General features: G+C 42.6%; 2 protein-coding genes across 5 annotated transcripts in view; one reads left to right on the top strand and one right to left on the bottom strand.

The window, feature by feature from the left end:
* The window catches only part of LOC123456581 (MAP7 domain-containing protein 3-like), a 52,282-nt gene extending 43,177 nt beyond the window's left edge, over positions 1–9,105 (top strand). Inside the window, exons 19-23 of the mRNA XM_045139956.1 lie at positions 2,176–2,210; positions 5,745–5,847; positions 7,324–7,498; positions 7,882–8,255; positions 8,943–9,105. Coding sequence (XP_044995891.1) covers positions 2,176–2,210; positions 5,745–5,847; positions 7,324–7,498; positions 7,882–8,255; positions 8,943–8,947 — 692 coding nt within the window. The 3' untranslated portion in view covers positions 8,948–9,105. The remainder of the gene's footprint in view (positions 1–2,175; positions 2,211–5,744; positions 5,848–7,323; positions 7,499–7,881; positions 8,256–8,942) is intronic.
* Positions 9,106–11,520: 2,415 nt separating this feature from the next.
* The window catches only part of Fhl1 (four and a half LIM domains 1), a 65,469-nt gene continuing 56,506 nt past the window's right edge, over positions 11,521–20,483 (bottom strand). For 2 of the 4 annotated variants that reach the window (XM_045140395.1, XM_045140394.1), the window contains exons 3-8: positions 16,648–16,829; positions 15,656–15,830; positions 14,913–15,082; positions 14,272–14,458; positions 13,456–13,655; positions 11,521–13,038 (exon numbers count right to left, since the gene is read on the bottom strand). In XM_045140395.1, coding sequence (XP_044996330.1) covers positions 12,955–13,038; positions 13,456–13,655; positions 14,272–14,458; positions 14,913–15,082; positions 15,656–15,830; positions 16,648–16,803 — 972 coding nt within the window. In that variant the 5' untranslated portion in view covers positions 16,804–16,829 and the 3' untranslated portion in view covers positions 11,521–12,954. Of the gene's footprint in view, positions 13,039–13,455; positions 13,656–14,271; positions 14,459–14,912; positions 15,083–15,655; positions 15,831–16,647; positions 16,830–18,312; positions 18,334–20,483 lie in introns of those variants that run through there. The other 2 variants (XM_045140396.1, XM_045140398.1) reach the window with 2 other exon arrangements.

Genomic DNA, 20,483 nt, shown 5'->3' with positions numbered 1-20,483 from the left:
AGAATTACATAGTGGATGCTATATAACAAATGATCTTTTCATTACAAATCAGTCATTCTTGACAATTTATATTCACCAATGGTATATTTAAAATAAATGCATTAATTACATAGTCTAAATATTAATATCTCTCTATGAATTTACCTTATAATCTTTGTTTCTTATCTACAGCTAGCTACTTCCTGATAACCAGAGGTATAATGTTTTCAAGTTTAGCTAGATAATAATAAAAATAGGCACAAATATACACCTGCATACTAGATGTGTTTTGATAAGTTGAGTATTTAAGATTTTTACTGTTCATTGGATTTTTAACATATTTTAATCTTTCCCCATAGTCATCTTATTCAACTTTCTCGAGATAGCTAAAACAAAATACATTGTTGTATATGTATATTATTTTTTTGCTTCTGTTATGATGTTGGGTATATTCACTTCTTTTTTGGCTTTTTAATTTTTTTTTATTAACAACTTCCATGATTATAAAAAATACCCCATGGTAATATCCTCCCTCCCCCAACTTACCCCTTTGAAACGCCACTCTCCATCATACCCCCTCCCCATCTCCATTAGTCTCTCTTTTACTTTTGATGTCTTGATCTTTTCTCCCTTTTATAATGGTCTTATGCAGGTAGTATCAGGCACTATGAGGCCATGTATATCCAGGCCATTTTGTATCTGGAGGGAGCATGTTGTATGGAATCCTGCCCTTCCTTCGGCTCATACATTCTTTCTGCCACCTCTTCCGCATTAGACCCTGAACCTTGGAAGGTGTGATACAGATGTTGCAGTACTGAGCACTGTGGGATTTTTTAATAAATATTTATTTATTTATTTGAGAGCAACAGACAGAGGGAGAAAGAGGCACAGAGAAAGAGAGAGAGAATGGATGCGCCAGGGCCTCCAGCCACTGCAAACAAACTCCAGACTCATGTGTCCCCTTGTGCATCTGGCTAACATGGGTCCTGGGGAATCAAGCCTCGAACCAGGGTCCATTGGCTTCACAGGCAAGCACTTAACCACTAAGCCATCTCTCCAGCCCCTGGGGTCATTTCTTTCCATTACCATGATACCTTCTGATTTGTCCCAAGGTCGCTGCCATCTGAAAAGAGAAAATTCTCAACCCAAAGTGAAAGCAGCATTAATATAAGGGTGAGAACATTAACAGAAGTGCTTTCTGAGCAGTTTGATAAGCACAGTATATATATTTGGCCAAACAACAGCACACATTACAACCATAGGGCTCATGACTACCCCTGTTTTAAGTTTTCAGTATCAGGGATGTATTCCCTTCCCATGGAGCAGGCCTCCAGTCCAATTAGAGGGCAGTTGGTTTCCCCCATAACAGATGTGCCACTATTGCACCCATTGGCTCATTTGGCCTGGCTGGCCAATTATAAGGCTTGCAGTGTCCACTGATGAGTATCTTCACTGGTGATTTCTCTTTCCCCCATTGAACTGCATGCAGATGGCTTCTTCCAGCTTTCTGTCAGCTCGTCTACATAGAGGAGGTTTTCAGCTCAGATCCAGCAAGATTTCTCAGTGGCCTTGCAGCCCAAGTATGTGGAGTCTTCAGGAATAGGGTCTTACCATCTATTCCTGGTGGGAAACCAAGAGCCTTGGCAATGGCCTATAATGTTTTTAGGGCATCAGGGATCTCCCTGGCCAACAACTCACTGGAAGATATCCCATCCCTGGCACTGAAAATTTTCTAGCAACAACCTATGGCTCCTGAGTGTTCCAGTGTCCAAAAAAGTAGGATTACATACGTTTTATTCATATTCTCTTAGATTTTGATTAGCTGTCCCTCCACCTTTCCTTTACTGAAATTCTTTCCCATACCTCGTTTTGGGCCTCCCCCCCAATTAATCTATTCTTCTACTTACATATATACAATACCATCCTATTAAGTACTTCCCTCCCTTCCTTTCTCTTCCCTTTCTATATCTTTTCTACCTTACTGGCTCTGCTACTGAGACATTGTTGTATTTTTTTACATGAATTTGTTTAAACATGTTAATTCTCTTGTTTGGGAAGCATTATGAGTTTACATGTGATTGACATTGATCTATGTTCATAGTTGTTTTTTTTATAATGGTGTAGGAGCATTTACTTCTTTGTTTCATCCAGAGACTATAACTTTCTTTAACTATTTCACATGTTTGCTTAAACTAGAATATGACAAGAAAATTATGCCAAAAGCCATGAAGGTTTTGTTACCAAGACCGCATCCTCCTTATGAACAAAAAGACAAAAAAGAAAAAAAGGATTGCCAGAAAGAAAAAAAACCAAGGTTAGCACAAAATCATCCTTTCTTGTCTCTAAATCCTGCTGGGATCAAACTTGGAAATGCTACCCATGGATTGATTCTAAGTTCTGAAAGAGCAGCTGACTTTTTCTGCAGTGAAGTTCATTAATTTTTGGATTCTTGTAAAGAAAAAGAATGCATAGGAATCACTTGTGCCAGGCTTTGTGACTTGTTAAACATTTACATATTCTCTCAATATCCTGTACCAGCAGGTGTGTTAGGAGACTATGGAAAGAGACTGAACTCAGGTGCAGGCATCCATCTCAGCAATAGCACCTGAATGCCCACATGACATTCCTATTTCCATTCACTCTACTTAAAATGAAAAATGTGTAACTTTAGGATTTGTAAATGTAGCAATTATACTGACTCATGTTGTATTTTGGGTGCTGTTGCAGTCAGGTACTCATTGCTGGCAGAAATCACAGGACCAAGAGCAGCTTGTGTGAAAAAGAGGGTTATTTTGGCTTTCAGGCTCAAGGGAAAGCTCCACAATGACAGGGAAAATGATCGCATGAGCAGAGGGTGGACATCACCCCCTGGCCAACATAAGGTGGACAATAGCAACAGGAGAGTGTGCAAACACGGGCATGAGGAAACTGGTTATAATACTCATAAGCCTGCCCCCAACAATACACTGCCTCCAGGAGGCTTTAATTTCCAACTGCCATCAGCTGGGTTCCCAGCACTCAGAACACCTAAGTTTAGGGGGGACACCTGAATCAATCCACTGAGGGTACTTTGCATTGATCTCTGTGACACCTGAATCTCATCTGACCAGTGAATCACCAGTAGAAAGATGTCCTTTGAGTAACAAGTCAATATAACAATGTTCCTTTGAACTTGAAATAAAGATGTGCTGTAATATGTAATGTAAATTTCTGACTACTGCCTGTAAGGAAAATCTGTAATATTGACTAAGTTTTCAAGTTTCAAGTGTTCTTTACAATGGAGTCACATAGTTTCCATATACTCTTCTTGTGCTTAGAGGAAGGGAACATTTTTGAATAGCAAGAAATTATAATTGGAAAGATATTGCTGCCTCATGTAAACAGAGCTAATTTAGTGTTTGTCATCATGGAATACTGTGGCACCATCATACCCTCCTCTCAATTACCCCTGCCTTCCCTGGGTGCACTTGCATGCTAGCAAATGCTAATAGGGCCTGGGAAACTGTTCTCTCTTTAAACAGAAAAGGCTAATTTCTCTCTTGTATCTCTCTCTCTCTCTTTCTCTCTCTCTCTCTCTCTCTCTCTCTCTCTCTGTGTGTGTGTGTGTGTGTGTGTGTGTGTGTGTGTGTGTGTTTTAAGGTGCAAAGTAGTCTAGTACCTCTTACGTATCCTTTCCCAGTCCCAAGGGTTAGTTTCCCCAACCCAAAGGGGTAAAATTGTGTAAGTACTTTGTAGTAAGAACACAAGAAATATAGTATATCTGGTATAAAGGTATGTTAGGTTACTATTCACCATTAATTTCAGTATAAATACTTACATGCATGTACTTACGGCTAATGTAGATACTAACCATATTTAAATACTCTCCGTGTGGCTAGCAATGCTGTGACAGAAAGATCAATTGAAGGCCGAGCCAAAGAATTCCCAAAATGCAAACCTGAGCTGCTAGGACAGGATCGGATGAAAACGGGAGGTTGTGAGCAGCCTGAGGCCCTAGAACAACAGGTTTGTGGGTGCCACTCTTGAGTAGAGGCTAATAACCAGCTAGTAAAGTTCAGTTAAAACCCAGAGCAGCTATCCGTGTCACAGGGCAGATGCAGCATTCTCTGGCTGCACTTTTCCATTACAGTCTCTAAAAAATTGCCTGTTACCTAATATCACTACAAGTCATCCTTATCCATCTTTGTCAGAGTTCCAGAATGTTTGACTAGGGAAACAAATTAAAACAGAAAGTAGCAGATTATAGATTAGCAGTCCTTCAGATTGAAATCTCAGTGAAAGGTTCCAGGTTCATTGCCCCATCGTATATAGTATAGTGCCACTCAGGGTGCCACAACTGCACCTCACCTTCCCTCCCCACCAACAGGTATGAAAGTGAGCAATTATGACTCCCTGTGAACACTTACAATCATCACGTTGACCAATGTAAAGGTCCCAGCCTTCCAAATTCGTATCTCTGAACAAATGAGTCCCTGAACTGAGTTAAAGCTATTCACATTTTGAATTATTACCATAGCTCAATTTATATTTTCATTTATTATTAGTGGTTACATTTAATTTCCCTAAATGATTGTATGCACTTGTATTCTTTGAGAAGGAATCTTTATGAATCCTCTCAGAACTTATAAGAAATGGAAGAATTTTGGCTCCTGCTGCTGAGTTAATAGCTCCAAATTCATTTATATACTTTTAAATATTATTTATTTATTTGAGATACACAGAAAGAAGGAGAGACATACAGACAGAGAGAGAGAGAGAGGGAGAATTAGTATGTCAGGGCCTCTAGCCACTACAAACAAACTCCAGATGCATGCACCATCATGTGTATCTTGCTTATTTGGGTCCTTGGGAATGGAACCTGAGTCCTTAAGCTTCACAGGCAAGTGCCTTAACTGTGAAGCCAACTATTCAGGCCCTGATCTTATTAGCAATCTTTTGGATATGTATCTTGTGATGAACCAGAAATTCTTCATTTTCTTTCCTTGATATTCAGGTAAAAAGCAGTTAAAATTGATGTCTATTATCTCTGGGTGGGCTCAAACCACCAACCTTGGGCTAACAGCCAGTCACACTATCTGATTGCACCAAAGAGACACAGAATTCAGTTTAGGAAACTTGAATTTATCATATTATTACTTGTGGTTAATGATTTTGGGGTCTGCTTTATAATTATTTGCTTTCCATGACTTCATGTCTTTTTGAATGTAGCACATGCATTCAAGACCCCTTTTCTCCAGATTCTGTGCTCCACATTTTGTGTTACAAAACTGGTATTTTGTCTGTTCCCAATTTCTCTGTTGTCATTCCCATCATCAATTCACATGAGAATATATGTTAGTAATATAATTTTTTTTTAAAGTGCTGAGAGGCACCAACTCACAGCTCACTTAATTCATTGTCTCAAGACATTTTACCTCAAGGTGCAGCTCTTGAGCTGGTATAGCTCTTTGCTGTCTGTTGCCTTCCTGTATTCATTAGGATTCTAAACAGGTAGAGGACAGAAGCAAGTCCAAAGCTGTGATCCCTGAGCTCTTGATCACAGAAACAGTCCATTCTTGACTGTCTCCCTAGATGAAAGACTAGGTAGGTCCATATGCCCCTGTCATCTACAGATTCTTGGGGACATTTTAAGAATGTTGACATTTTTAGTCTTTTATTTGAAATGTCAAAAGTTTGCTGTTGGTCTAATTGCGAAATCTGACTTCTGTGTAATTTTAGGTCTAGGATTAAATATTATGTAGTCATTATTTTCTTTTTAACTGTAGTCTACAGAAACATCTGAAAAGGACATATCCAAAGAGGATGAGCCTGATAATGAAGACAGGACAAAAAGTCATGAGGACTCTTTCAATGACATATTTATATCAGGTTTGCTTGCTCCTAAATCATCATGTATGAGACAGGTTGAATTTCCTATCTTCTACTTTGAAGTGTTGTGGTCATGTCATTTAACCTCCGTGTGTTCAGCTTTACCATCCACAAAAGAGAAAGCTAATGCTGTCTTCCTCCTAGAGTGGCATGAGGTTTCAATGACATGATAAATATACCCAGTGTCAAGAACAGTACCTGAAATGGGATATTTTTTTTAGATGTTATCTGCTGATGCCACTGTTACTTTTACAGTGAATACTAGTAGACCAGTGATTATGGAAGCTCTTTCTCAGTTGAATGTGACAGTTGTTGGCTTTTCACAGCTCAAAGCCCAGAGAAGCATCATGATTGATGACAGGTGGAATTCATCTTTCCACTTAATTAAGAAAAGTGCTAAGCTGGGCTTGGTGACACATGCCTTTAATCCCAGTACTCAGGAGGCAGAGGTAGGAGGATCCCCATGAATTTGAGGCCAGCCTGAGTCTGCCTAGTGAATTCCAGGTCAGCCTGAGCTAGAGCAAGACCCTACCTCAGAAAACCAAAATAAATAAATAAATAAAGAAAGAAAGAAAGAAAGAAAGAAAGAAAGAAAGAAAGAAAGAAAGAAAGAAAAGAAAAGAAAAGTACATCTGGATCATGGTATGAGGGTGCTATAAAATGGATTGTTAGCTACCTGTGAGTACAATACAATCTAAAATAAATGTAATTGGTCTTCTTTTGGATGAGAAGAAAGTTAAGGCAGTAAGGAACATCTGAAGTGATAACAAACATGGAGGCAGAGTTGGCTAAGGAGGCAATCAGGGTGCGGGGGAAGGATGGAGCCATCCCAACCAACATTTGGTCCACTAGTCTTAACTAGCAAAGGAGAGGAAAGTTTCTTAAAGGCAGCTCATCTATGCTGAGAGCCAGGTTTTGGTGGTTTGAATAGATGGCCCCTAATATATTCAGTTCTTTATTGTTTGTAGTTTGCATCTGCAGCCACCTGGCTGGAGGCAGTGTCGCTGGGTGGATCTTAAGATGTGGTGGTGGGTTTCAGATTTCAATCTAAAGATATGAAAAGTGTGCCTAGCTGGAGTTCCTGAAATGTGCTGTGGTTTTTGGCTTTTTGGCTTGTGCTTTTTTTCTCTCTGTCTGCTTAGGCCTGTGAAGGCAGGCCAGCTTCTTCTGTCATTATGGAACTTCCCCTGGATCTGTAAGCTTCAATAAATCCCTTCCTCCATAACTGTGCCTGGTCTGAAAGTTAATCTCAGCGAACCTGAAGATGTCTGCTACACAGGTTAATGCATGCTGTGGACAGAGGCTAGGTTGCAGCCCAGATTGTGAGGCAGCTCAGGCCTAGCTGGACCTAGATCCCCAGAGTGTTGACTGCCGTGGGCAGGTATCCCTATCCCATAGAATTATAACAAGAGGCTTTGCTCTTTCTTGTATTTGTTATTGAAGTTCCTGTTTCATTGAATTTATTTTCTTCACTAGATATTAAAACTTCATCTACCAAACGCAAATCATGTTCTGCAACTGCTATGAGACAGCCTCAACAGTTGGTGTTGATGCAAGCCAAAACTGGGGAGGTTGATACAGAGAAAAAAATCTATTTTAATGGCAATGTGAAAGTTGATAGACAAAATGGTCCAACAGTAGAAGCTTCCAGGTAAGTCACTCACCATTTCAGTTATCGAAATAAATGTAGCAGGACTAGAGCTGACATTATTAGAACAGTGAGCAATGTTGTTTATTGAGCTCTTGTTTTGCACATAACAAACACTATGTCAAACATTCAACTTAATGGAAATCAACTTATGCCCACAATAGTGTTGCTAGGTCATGGTCATCATGCCCATCTTTTTAATACAAGCACTCTGTATTATGTGTTTATTATGTATCATGTGTTCTGTGATCTCCAGGGTTACTCTGGCCTTTTTCAAGATTTTCAAAATTGATTGGTATCCCAGGCATTTCTTAGAAGTCTATTAACTTCGTGGTAGAGCCTTGATTTTGAATAAGCAGAATTGTAACCACAATATTGATTTATAGGAAATCTACAGAAAAGAAGTACACCCGCACAATGAGAAACAGAAAAACAAAGGGAGCCAACAACACCGTCCAATACACCGAGAGTGATAGTGCAGTTCAGTGGTGGAGTTCAAGCAGAATTAGTGACTCGGATCAAGACATAAGACCACCTGCTGCTATCAACACTCCTAATAATAGCAGCAAACATGAAGTGAAGTCTATTGTGACATCTCTTCAGGGTCCTGAGGAACCTTCAGACCAGAAGAAACAAAGCAATCCTACAGCTCCTTTGAGCAAGACCTGTCCACAGCGTTGCTCTATTCCAAAGCCATCTGACATTAATGCTCTCACTGCTTCCAGAAGTGACTTTGGAAGACAGGAGGAAGGAGATCAGAGTAAGTTTAGGAATGAATCTGTAGAAATTTTTAAGTTTGTTTTAATGAGGAAGATGATTACCTGATACTAATTATTATGTCCTGTGTTTCCTGTGAGATATGCAGAAGTAAGTCCTTGTCAAAATGTAGATTTCAGGCTGGAGAAATGGTTTAGTGGTTAAGGCACTTGCCTGTGAGGCCTAAGGACCCATGTTAGATTCCCCAGGACCTATGTAAGCCAGATGCACAAGGTGGCTCATGTGTCTGGAGTTCGTTTGCAGTCAGTAGAGGCCCTGGCATGCCCATTCTCTTTCTCTCTATCTACCTCTCTCTCTGTCTCTTTGAAATAAATGAATAAATAAATAAATAACAAATATTTAAAATACAGATTTCTTTCAGCCTCCAATTCTCTGGCTGCTAGACAAGCTCAGTTGTGGGGTGGAGGGTTAGAGAGCTTTGGAATTATTCCATCATCTTATGTTTTCAAAACCAAAAGATCATTGTTTATCTCTTTAAGGAACTCTCTTTGGACAGAAGGCAGTGTGGGTTCCTTTGGTTCTTGAAGTAGGGGACATTTAGAAAAGTACCAGGGTCCAGGAACTCCAGATGGTGACAAGAGTCCAGGACTCACCCCAAAGGGAGTCCAGGGGCAATCTACTGGGAGACAACTAACATCTTTAGCTAATGTTCCTTTTCTTTTCTTCCCAGATTAAGTATACAACTTCATGGGGCCTGAAAGATGATCAATCCATTCTCCATTCTGTGTCAAAATTCCCTAGCCAATAACACAAGAATTTCTGTGTCATATTGATCCTTGCAAAAGAAATATGCATTTAAAAAGGAAAACAAATAAACACAAGTGAAGGCCATATACAACAGAAGCTATTTATATCACCTTCTTGAGTGACAGTTGTAAGTAAAGAGGTTTTTGGTTTCCTTGAAAAATCTCCCATTATATCTCTTCTGTTTTCCTACTAATGCACAGATTCCTGTGTGTTCATCAAAAATGCATTCATTAGATAATGCTGAGTCTCTCAAGGATTATTAAAGGATTTTTTGTCTTTCACCATGCATTTGAAATCTTCAAGTAATAACTACCTTGTTTAACAATGACATAATTTTTAACAACTAAAAACTCAATGTTATATTGTAGAGTACATAATAGATTATGCAAGGGGCTCAGACGAGTCACAAGGTTGTTTTATACTGCATCTAATGTACAAATACCAAAGGTTAACTAAAATTTTACCATGTCTTATGTATATTTTCAATTCAACCCTTGGCAGTGTTGAGTACTGATACCCCAATTGCCACATACAACCTTGGAACCACCAACATTGTTTACACTCAATTGACGTACATGTTGGGGTTAACATGTAAACAAAAAAATCCCTTGAATATTCCTGTTGTGTATACAAAGCAGTGCTTGGCTATTGTCGCATGAGGTATGTTTAATTCCTTGAAGGTTGAATGTTTTTAATCTGGCTCCAGTTTTCACCATGTTTGTCATACACTGCTGCATCCTTGAGATTCTGGTTCTATTTCTATAAGGGAGAACATGCTTCTTTGCCGACCATGGGGAAACTAGAAACTTCTCTCATTCCACCTGAGCCTTACAAATTTCACCGATCAGACAGGTGCCTTCTACATTATTTAGCACCACACAGATAATTTCCTCATTGTGATAGGCCCATTTCAGTGACAAAGCTGTATCCTCATTGATGCACAACTAGTGACATGCTCAAGGTATGGTTTGTCACCCATTCATTAGCTGTGTGTGACCTCCAGAAAGCATAACCTCTCTGAACTTCCATTTGCTCAATTGAAAGACTGGAACAATGGGACCAGAATTGGCTCTAAGGATATGCCACCACATGTCTAAGGTATTTTCTTCTGAAGATGCTTTGGGAGGAGGAGTCTTGTTGTAGGAAGTTTACTGTTAGAGCCAAGACTCGGACATGAGGAGTCCAGTGTTACGTTGTGTTCAGAATCTACTTGAGCTCTGACTCTTTGTTCTGTGTCAGTGTGGAAGTGTGATGAAGCAAGCCAGCTTCCTCTTCCCTGATCCATCTTCCTCTTGAAACTGTAAACCTGAGGTAAACCCTCTCCTCCCATGAGCTGCTTCTTGCCAGGTGTTTTGTTCATGCAACAAAGAAGGTAACTGCTACAACAGCTAATCGTCCCAGAGAGAGACACACAAGGGGGAATGTTCTATGTTCTTTTTAATTTTTTTATTTATCTATTTTGTTTATTTGAGACAGAGAGTGGGAGAGAGTGACAATGGGCATGCCAGGGTCTCCAGCCACTGCAAAGTAATTCCAGATGCATGTGTCACTTTCTGCATCTGGCTTACATGGGACCTTGAGAATCGAACCTGGGTCCTTAGGTTTCACAGACATACACCTTAACCACTAAGCCATCTCTCCAGCTCTTTTGTATGTTCTTAATCGTTGTTTGAGACTTAGGGTTCAATCCCTAACACACACACACACACACACACACACAAAACCTAGTGATTTTCTCACTGACTTAGTTCAATTCCCTTCTCAGGTGGTAAATAACAGGCCCTAAGGTGTTGCCACCTGGGGATGGGTGCATTAAAGCCTAACACTGCCCTCTCTCCAATCTACCTTTAGCAGAAAGGCACAGCTTACTGTTCCACAGGTGGAAGTAAGTGTGGCAGTCCACTGTTGGTCTTGGTCTCTTGAGTCCCCCTGAAATAGACACAGGTGTAGGTGGACCCAATAGCATGAACCTCGTGTGTGTCAACTGTGCAGGCGTGTGCTGACCCAGTAGCTGCCACAGCTGAGGGGAAGCATGAATCTGCCAACACCTCCTCCTCTGGTCCCCTCACTGGAGGCCTGGGCACACAGAAGATGAGGGTTTGCAAGGGCAGGTGGTGAAGACACAATAGCACTTAGCATGGATCCTGATCTCCATGGCACAAGGAGAAAGGAGTATGAGGAAGCGAATAGGAACCATGACCCCTCAAGTGGCATGACTCCTCTGGGATCCTTCCTCATTTGCACCATCCTGGCCAAAGCAAAGCAGTTCATCCTTTTGGAGGAATAAAACACCTGAGAAACACCTGGGTCAGAGTGGTCTCTGTTTTCTTATACTGAATCACAGTGGTGATTGAAGATTGTTTTGTTTCTATTTCCTATACCCAGTGACCACACTGAGCTGAATGGAACTGGAAGTCAGGAGAAAGGTCCTTCAGGGTCTCAGTTAGTAGTAGTATCCTTGTGGTGCATCCTTTGGGAGCAATGAAAAGTCTGGAGGCAGGTTCTCTCTATGCTTCTTTATTCTTGAATGGATACACTGCAGTCAACGTTAGATGGTAACAGCTAATGACAATGCGGAAATGCATTGGTGTCTACAACCACTCCTACAAGAATGTGAATATGTACTGTCATTACATGTTTACTTCTGATATTGTCTCATTATATATGTAATATCATAACGGAGAATACAGTGAGTAGATGATCCTGCATTTCAGGGAAGCAGGAGGTGAAAAGCAGTTCCGCCTGTGAGGACGGTGGCCTCCAGTTCCCCCAGAGATCCAGCTAAGCTCTTGAGAAAAAGTCCTAAGAATCACAAGAAAAGAGACTTTGCAGTCTTCTTGAACACATGGACAAAGTGAAGACAATACTATGTTACAAGGGATTCAACTTGTCACGGTTTTGAAATGTCATATTCACCTTGATGGCACCCCTGGTGCCTGCTCAGCTACCCCTCTAGAATTTTATTTTCCCTTTCTCTAAGACGAATCGCAAAACTGCAAAGTGTCTGAGGAGGCTCAAATATTATCATGCAAGTTTCCAAACCCATAATCTATTTTGCTATTCATTGAAACAAAAATCTTAATTAAAAAATAAAAAGGACAGGAGGGTTAGTTTTGTTAAGCTTCCAGAAATGTTCACTGTGGCGATGTTCTGAAACAGGCTCTTTTTTCAGGTCTGCTCAGACTTTCCAAATCACCTGTCTGTTCCCTGCTTTAAAGTGGGAATGCCCAGAAAATGTGCCACATTAAAAAAATCAAATGTTAGTATGGGGGAAGGTCAGTTGAATATTATAGCTATGATCAAATGTTAATTTTCTGGAAATTTATGTTAGTCACGTGAAAGCAGAAAGAAACAGAAAGATAGTCAAAGTTTTCATGAGTAAGTTAAACCATGCATTCTGGCAAGTTCTTTTTCTGCTCACAGAAGGGGTGAGCAGTGAGATGGCAGCAGCCGCTGCAACTCTTGAGTATCATGTGCCGAGGACACAACAGGATAGGCTCCAACTGAGTCCCCAAAGGCATCTCAGTGGGGCCTTACCACCTGTGCTTCTTACTTCACGAAGTGGCTACATGGCTAGCACTTTTCTGCTCTATGAGAAACATGCAGACGAGTCAGTCTAAGTTTCTGTTTTCCCATTGCAGCATAGAGAAATTAATTTGGCTGCAAGGTTACTTTTCACTATATCCTAATATGATCATGGTGTGCCCTTTTTTGAATCATACTGTAAAATGGGAGAAAAGACAGACAGAGGAATTTAAAGAGGTGAAACCCACTCTTCCCTTATCGATGGTGCAGAGGGTAGAGAGAGCAAGGACACAAAGCATGGGTCAAATGCCATTTTACAGGACAGGAGCCCCTGTCAAGTTACAGCTTTTTGGCACAGTCGGGGCAATACACCTGCTCCTGGTGGAATACAAAGCGCTTGTTGGCCAGATTCACAGAGCATTTTTTGCAGTGGAAGCAGTAGTCGTGCCAGGATTGTCCTTCATAGGCCACCACACTGGAGCCTTTACCAAACCCTGTGGAGAAAACAAAAGAAAATAGAGAGACAGCTGAATGAAAACAGATGGGGAGGCCTGGATTCAGAGATAAAATGATGACTTGCCCATTCACAGAGGCGACAAGCAGGCAGTCAGGGTCTCCCGGACTTCCTGTTCCCCCTACTCCACGCGCATTATCCCCCACCGTGCATTGTCTCCGCCACTGTCCCCCGCGCCGCCGCAACCCTGCTATGACTCTCAAGAACTTGAGAAGGTGCTGGAGCTCAGGCCAGGGCTTCCATCATTTAAAGAACCCACATTCCCATGCCACTGCTATCGCCCTGTGACGCGCACCGACCTCCCAGCATAACCAGTTTCTTTGATTTAGGTCAGGACCATGGCATCAAAGTGGCCACCAGGAGGCAAACTTGGGCTGTTTGTGGGGTGTGCACTTACCGGGCCTCGAGGAGCTGCTAAGCTTCGATTTTTTCTATAAAGAACCACCACCCACGAGGGACAAGTCCTCTCTCCACCCGGATGCCTGCCCCGGAGGTTGGCGCTGGGAAACAGGGTGAGAGGCAAGCGTTTCCCGTGGCACACTGGGGGCTTCCTAGCTTTAGAGACTGGGTGGCTCACTCTTGACACAGTCCTTTTCCCTGAGGATGGCAAAAGTCTTCTCAAATGTACATTTCAAGGCTCCCCGGGGAGATAGGAATATTGGAGGCAGGGGAAAGGGCTCAGGGCACGTGGATCGCGGCCGCGAGATGAGAAATGAAGTGATAAGCTTTGCTTCTGATCACAAAAAAAAATTAAAAATAAAGAAAAATAAACCCTCCAGCAGGTCCCTCTGCACTAGCCTTCAGCTATGGGGTGTAATAATGCCAGGTTATAGCTTTCCCGCCACCCTAGCCCTCCCCCTTCCACTCCCCACTTTCTCCCACACTGCCAGCCCTTCCCATCTTCTCCCCCTGCCACCCCCCATTCAAATGGGGCAATGCCTGCCTGTTGCCCATGGCCTGGTAGGTCTCATGCTTGTGACCTCCTGCCATGTTTAGTTGGTCAGCAGTAGTGAGGAAGTATTTTGCATTGCAAAAGCTAACCTGACCTGGGGGACATCCAAACTATTTTGAGGACCTTTTGTACCACAATGGTAAATGGTGGAAGGGTATTCTTTAGGGGCCTTTGTGGATGAAACCGACGACAGGAAAATGAGAGATGGTAACCATGCGCAAAACCTAGCCTGCCAGACTTAGCAAGGATTCTTTAGCCTACCAGTGATGGGGTTCTTGCATCCAGCACACTTCTTGGCCACAAAGTTCTTGTAGCAATCCACGCAGTAATACTGGTCCTCCACAGCGGTGAAACGCTGCCCAGCCAGCTTCTTAGAGCAGGTAACACACACAAAGCACTCGCCATGCCAGGGCTGATCCTGGTAAGTGATTCCTCCAGATGTGATGGCCTAGACCGGGGGGTGTAGCACCGGATTCAGATTCCACAACCAGGCATAGTGCTGGGTGCTTTGCTATACAATATCTCACTGAGTCACCACAATAGCCATGGGAGGCAGGTGCTATTATTATCCCCAATTCACAGATGAAGAGACCAAGGCCCAGATAAGGTAAGACCCATTGCAAAGTTATGCCGCAATGAAGTGGCAGAGGCAGGTCTCTAGTGTCAGGCGAAGAGCACAGTGCCAGCCACCCATGCCACTGGAGTGAGAATAGAAACTGACAGCCTGACTTGGCCATGGCACTGTTTTCTAATCCCAGGGTCCACATCTGTAAAATGGGCACAATAATTCCTATGTCACAGGGCTACTGTAAGGATGGATTGAAATAAGTGTGTGTGCAAATGCTCTGCAAACTGGCAAACGCTTCTAGAAACAATAATGCAGAACTCCCTTGACAACATACCTTGTTGCACTTCACGCAATGCTTGGCAAACTTGGTCTCATGGCAAGTCACGCAGTAGAAGTCCTCCCCTTTAGGGAAGAAGCTTCCGGTCCCGATGGCTTGCTTGCAGTTGCTGCAGGTGAAGCAGTCTTTGTGCCAGACGGTACCCTTGTACTCCACATTCTGGTCTCCTGCAGGGGGAAGCAATTGGATAGCCCCACTGACAGGTTCTGCAGGGGGCTGCATCCACTCAGCTCCCCAGTGCCCCCAAGAGGTGAGGGGATGCAGGCCCTGCAGTCACTGGCCTCCCACCTCCAACTAACCTACCCATATGCTCCTTGCAATTGTGCTAACCCAGGGTTCTGTCAAAGGCGGGGACCCCTGCAGGATTACTTAGGATGAGATGCTTGAATCCCAACTTCCCCAGCTCTACCCCTTTGCATGGACTCAGAGATTCACTAAGGGGCTGACTGACCCAGAAGTAGACCTGAGGAGGAAGCATGCTTTGTTCACTTACTACACCCAAAGGAGAAAATGCTACATACTTTTCACTTCATTCTCTTGCCACAGGCTGTTCTCGCCAGTGTTCTTTAGTCTCCGAGTGTGTGCGTGTGTGCGAGCATATATGTGTACGCATATATACGTGTATGTATATGTGTACATATATATGCTAAAAATCTCAAAGCAGCTCACAGCAACATTATCCCCACTGTAATGAGCAAACCCACATCCTGTCTGCCCTCAGCGTAGGAGGGGGACAGTACCTGCCACAATGGCCTTGAAGCACCCTTTGCACCTAGGAGAGTCCTCACGAGTGGCACACTTGTTGCACAGGATCTTGTTGTCCTTGGACACAAATGTCTCACTGGCCAAGGGGTGAAAGCACTTGGCACAACGGAAGCAGGTGTCATGCCAGAAGCGGTTCTTATAGTGGACCTCCTGGAAATCAAGAATAGCAGGGCAGCCAACATGAGGAGCACCCAGAGAGTAGAAACAGTGCTCTCATCAATGCCAGGTTCCCCAGGGTTGACCGACTGCTTAGATAGACCGTTACATGTGGGGGTGTCCCTGTGGTAAGAGTTCTTGGGAGTAACAGAAACAACACTATAGTGGAGACAGAAAAACTCATAATTCCGGAAATATTTAAATGTACAGATATAACAACTCTAATCCCAAAGCCTAAATCCAAAATGATTCACAGTCTGACACTTTCTGAGGGCCAACAGACTCCACAAGTGGCATCATGTGCTGGGTTACAGTCAAAATAACAGTATGCAACACACAGTTTTTTCAGTGTCCCCAAGGAAAATGAGACCTTCCTAGCCCCTTCAGCTGTGATACACAGACTTTGTTTTAGACCCACAAGTACTTAGAACATTATATAGAATTACCTTTGGACTATGTACATAAGGAATACAAACAAATTTTGTGTTTAGGCTTGGGTCCTGTCACCAAAACAGCTCCGTAAATATATGCACGTATTCCAAAATTTTAAAAATGCAAAATTAGAAACACTTCTACTGCTGAACATTCCAGATAACAGACATTCAACCTATAAAACGATCTAGTTCCAGACCCATATTAAGCAGCTAGGGACATTAGGAGCAGTCTGGGGACCACAGAAGTTCCCTCAAAGCCTCAAGGCGGTTGCTATGATGAAAAGAACTCAAAAAGATAGTTATAATGTCAAGGCTACAGGAAATGCCCAGGCTGCCCTGCTCTGTCCCGTTCCACTTGGAGCCAACATAATGGTTACCTTGGAGTCCGCACTGATGGGCTTGCGGCACTCCACGCAGGTATTGGCGCAGAACTTGTCAAAGCACTTCAGGCAGCAGTGGTGGCCATCCTTCTGCACATACTTCTTCCCCTGCAAGGGGTCCCTGCAGTAGTGGCAGTCAAACTTCTCAGCCATAGTGCCCACTTTATAGCTGGAGGGACCTGCAGGGTCAAGCAGGTACAAGAAATGAGCAGTGGCAAAACAAGGACACTGCTGTGAAGAGTCCTGGAGGCAGCTATGTCCAGCTGCATGTGGCTAAGAAAACCTCTTATTCCACAGGCCATGGGGACCAGGGCCCACCTTCCACTTAAGCCTGGCTATCTACCAGATACCAAGGTAACTGATACTTTGCGATGGTGTCCAGGAAGAAAGTGCCTCTCAGTTAAACTCCAAGTGCCAGAGACTTCCCGGGGACATGGCAGAAATCCCAACTCAGATGTACCACTCCGCTGACTCATAAAGGACACTGAGGGCTACAAGTAAACCAGAGCTTGTGTTCACCAAGGTCACCTTACAAGGATTTTGGGAGGTGCAGCTATTGTGAGCAGAGACCAAAATGAGTGGAGGGGGTGTAATGGAGCAAGCAAGGAAGCAGAAACAATTTTTCAAGAAGGAAAGGCATCTGGTGTAGAGTGTGTATGGTCTTGTGGAAGCACCGACAAGCCAGGGCAGGAGAGGGTAAGGGCTGAGCCCTGTGCTCTCACAGCTGCCCCGCCATGTCACATGCCATCAGGAAGCCTCCCTGTTGGCTTTTGCCTCTTCCATTGTCACCTTTTAAGGGAAAAAGAGTATTCTCTGGAGACCTCATGTCCTTTTTGTCCATACAAATCTATTCATTTGAACGAAAACGTTACAGCTAACTACCACACTAGGCACAACATCATCAATTGTCTTAAAACGTTGAAATGTACTTGATATGTGGCAGTAACCATTTTAGTCCACGAATTGATCCCAAAGAACTTTATTCTAGATCGCTTGCTGATGTTTGGGGCCTGCGCCATAGGGCTACACAGGATTTAGCAAAGTGGCATTCGCACCTCATGCCAGCACATTTGGCAGCTGAGAATTGCTTGTCACAATGATGTGTGGTTTTGTGACATACTAAAATCAAATTCCCTTCAGGTCAACCAATGTGGTCTGGTCTATTCACTGAAGTGTTACCATTTGGCATATTTGCTGTTCTAAACATTGAAGTTGAAATAAAATGACTTTTACAAAGGGTTAAGCTGAATTGTTGCAGAATCTCCTCCATCCTTTTCCTCTGAACAACCTCCATTTGCTCCCCACCCCCAGACCAGCTGTGGTCTTAAGACAACAGGCTGCACATCCTGAGCACTGCCAAGGTCTTTTGTAGCCCCTCTGCCAAGTCCTTTTCTATACTGTCCTGCCACCATGAAGATACCAAATGTAAGTTTCTATTGGTTTTCAATTTCTTTAGACATATGCTAATTTTCCCTCTTCCTTGGAAAAAGAAATTAACACGAGTATAAATAGCAGTTATTTAATTTGTGTTGGAAAAGCAAGAACTGAGGCTGTTTTAAGTCAAACTATCTATACACATAGTTATTATGCTAACAAACATCTAGAGTGTAATTTAGAGAAAAAGAATGAGCAAAAATAAATGAGCAGTTGCCCGATACTCACCACAGCTCTTCCACCAACTGAATAGCCCCAAACTCCTACTTTGGGTTCCATTCCCAGGTTTTTTTTTTTAATGCAACCACATGTTCAAATTGTTTGGCTCCTGTTGCCACAGGCAACCAAATAGCAGAGAGTGAGCTAAGGAAACCACACCCTGTGTCTGGGAACTCGCCTGAGCCAAGGCTAGTGAACTCTCCCTCAAACCAGTGTCGGTCCTCTGCAGCCAGCCTCCCAACAAGGGAAATCAGGCAAGGGAACCTTCACATCAATGCCCTGTGCCTCATGCCTCCATCACCCAGACCCCCTCTGCTGAGACAGCTGGCAGGGGAGGCAAATGAGTGGCATTCTTGTGCAAGGACAGTTGCTTGGCACAGTTGTGTCACCCATCAAGAGACTAAAGAAGACAAGAGACTGGTCTTATTTGCCCTTTTCTCTGAAAAGAACACTAGGATGTTTTCTTGTGTGACTGGGTTCCCACCAAATGCACACACAATGAAACCGGGACCTATTGCTGTGACCTTTGGTACCTTGAGGTGGGAGGCAGCTGTGTAGCTATCCGTGGCCTCCAGTCTATAGGCAGAAGTACCTGTGGCCATGACAGTATGTGGAAAATCACTCACCTTCAGTCACTCTCCTTGGTCTTTCTCATCTCACATGAGATCTTTGACTTCCCTTTGCCATGTCTGCCATGCTGAAACTATACCCTCAACAAAGATTTGCTTTCTTGTTAAAAGCTGAGTGGAAAAACCAAATAAATCCTCAATATGGGTACATGCTAAGGCAGGCCTGGGACACAAGCCTATAATCAGTTACTCAGGAGGCTGAGGCAGAAGTATTGCAGGTTCAAGGCCCATCTTTGCTACACAATGAGTTCAAGGTCAGTGTGAGCAACTTAGTTGGACTTTGTCTCAAAATTTTCCAAAATGACTGGAGATAAACCATAGGAATAGAGTCCTGATCTACTATGGGTGAGACCTTGAGCTCAATTCTCAGTACCAGAAAAATAAAATAAAGAGTAAATGTAAAGAAATTAAATGATCAGTAGCTCCTAAATGTCACTGGAAAGATAATGGAATTTATATAATTAGATAGCATATATTTTCTATCCAGATGGTAACTGTGATGGGTGGAGCCCCTCGGATGCTACCTTCTTGGACCATATTTGAAAATTCTGTTCTCCTTCACTAAGAGCTGTGAAAGTACTCATTTTAATGTCTACTAAGGCAGAAATGGATTCCAACTATTTTTATACTCAAGTAATATCTAGAGTCCCATATATAGTCCCAACTTTTGGTATTTTTGAGCCCTAGCTTTGTGGTTAAAATAAGGATGTTAGTATCGTAACAAAAATGCTTGAAAATGTGACAAATTCCATTTAGAGGTATTGAGAGGTTTTGTTTGGTTTGGGTTTTTCTTTGAGATAGGGTCTCACTCTCTAGTTCAGACGGGCTTCAGTCTTGTGGTAATCTCCCTGCCTCCACCTTCCCAGTGCTGGGATTACACATATAAGTCAACATGCCTGGCTGGTTTCTAGGGGGTTTGAAGAAAGGAAAAACTCCACGGTGGTTCACAGTACCAGAGAGATCTTACCTGCCAGGCCTTTTCATTTTTTTAAAGCACATACTTTCAGAACCATTACACTGCCAACACCAAGTTCTTCACTGTTTACTTTCATCGTTCTAGAACATGACTTGCTCAGTTTCTAGGCATCCAGATGATAAAATAATCCATGGCTCACCAAAGAACATGGAAGTGCCAAAGTGCGTTGAAAATGTCAGTCAATGAAGCCACACACCACAGTATCATTCCTTAAACCACACAAAAGGCACATTAAACAAGTCAACTCTGAGTTAATGGTACCAATAAAAAGGACTCATGTCTTGGTATTTTTGAGTTGTAGCTTTAGGCAATAAATCTTGTTTTTTTTTTTCTGTTCTGCAAGTATGAGAAAATCATGGTCACCTTATATTCCCCAACACTGTATGCTTAAACCTAGACTGTATCCAAATGAAAGAAAAGATTTCAAAGGGCATATTTTAGAATTGATTTCAACAGTTGACTTACGTCATGTTTATGTGTAGAAATACTTATTAATCAAGACAAAATAGGCACTTCTAGCAATGTTGGCTTTGCTGCCTATTGAGTAAAACAGGCTAGAAATACTTAAAAGTATG

This window comes from Jaculus jaculus, chromosome X, assembly GCF_020740685.1.
Source record: "Jaculus jaculus isolate mJacJac1 chromosome X, mJacJac1.mat.Y.cur, whole genome shotgun sequence".
Taxonomy (NCBI): Eukaryota; Metazoa; Chordata; class Mammalia; order Rodentia; family Dipodidae; genus Jaculus; species Jaculus jaculus.
The sequence above is the reverse complement of the archived record's forward strand: the minus strand, read 5'-3'. Positions and strand labels throughout refer to the sequence as shown.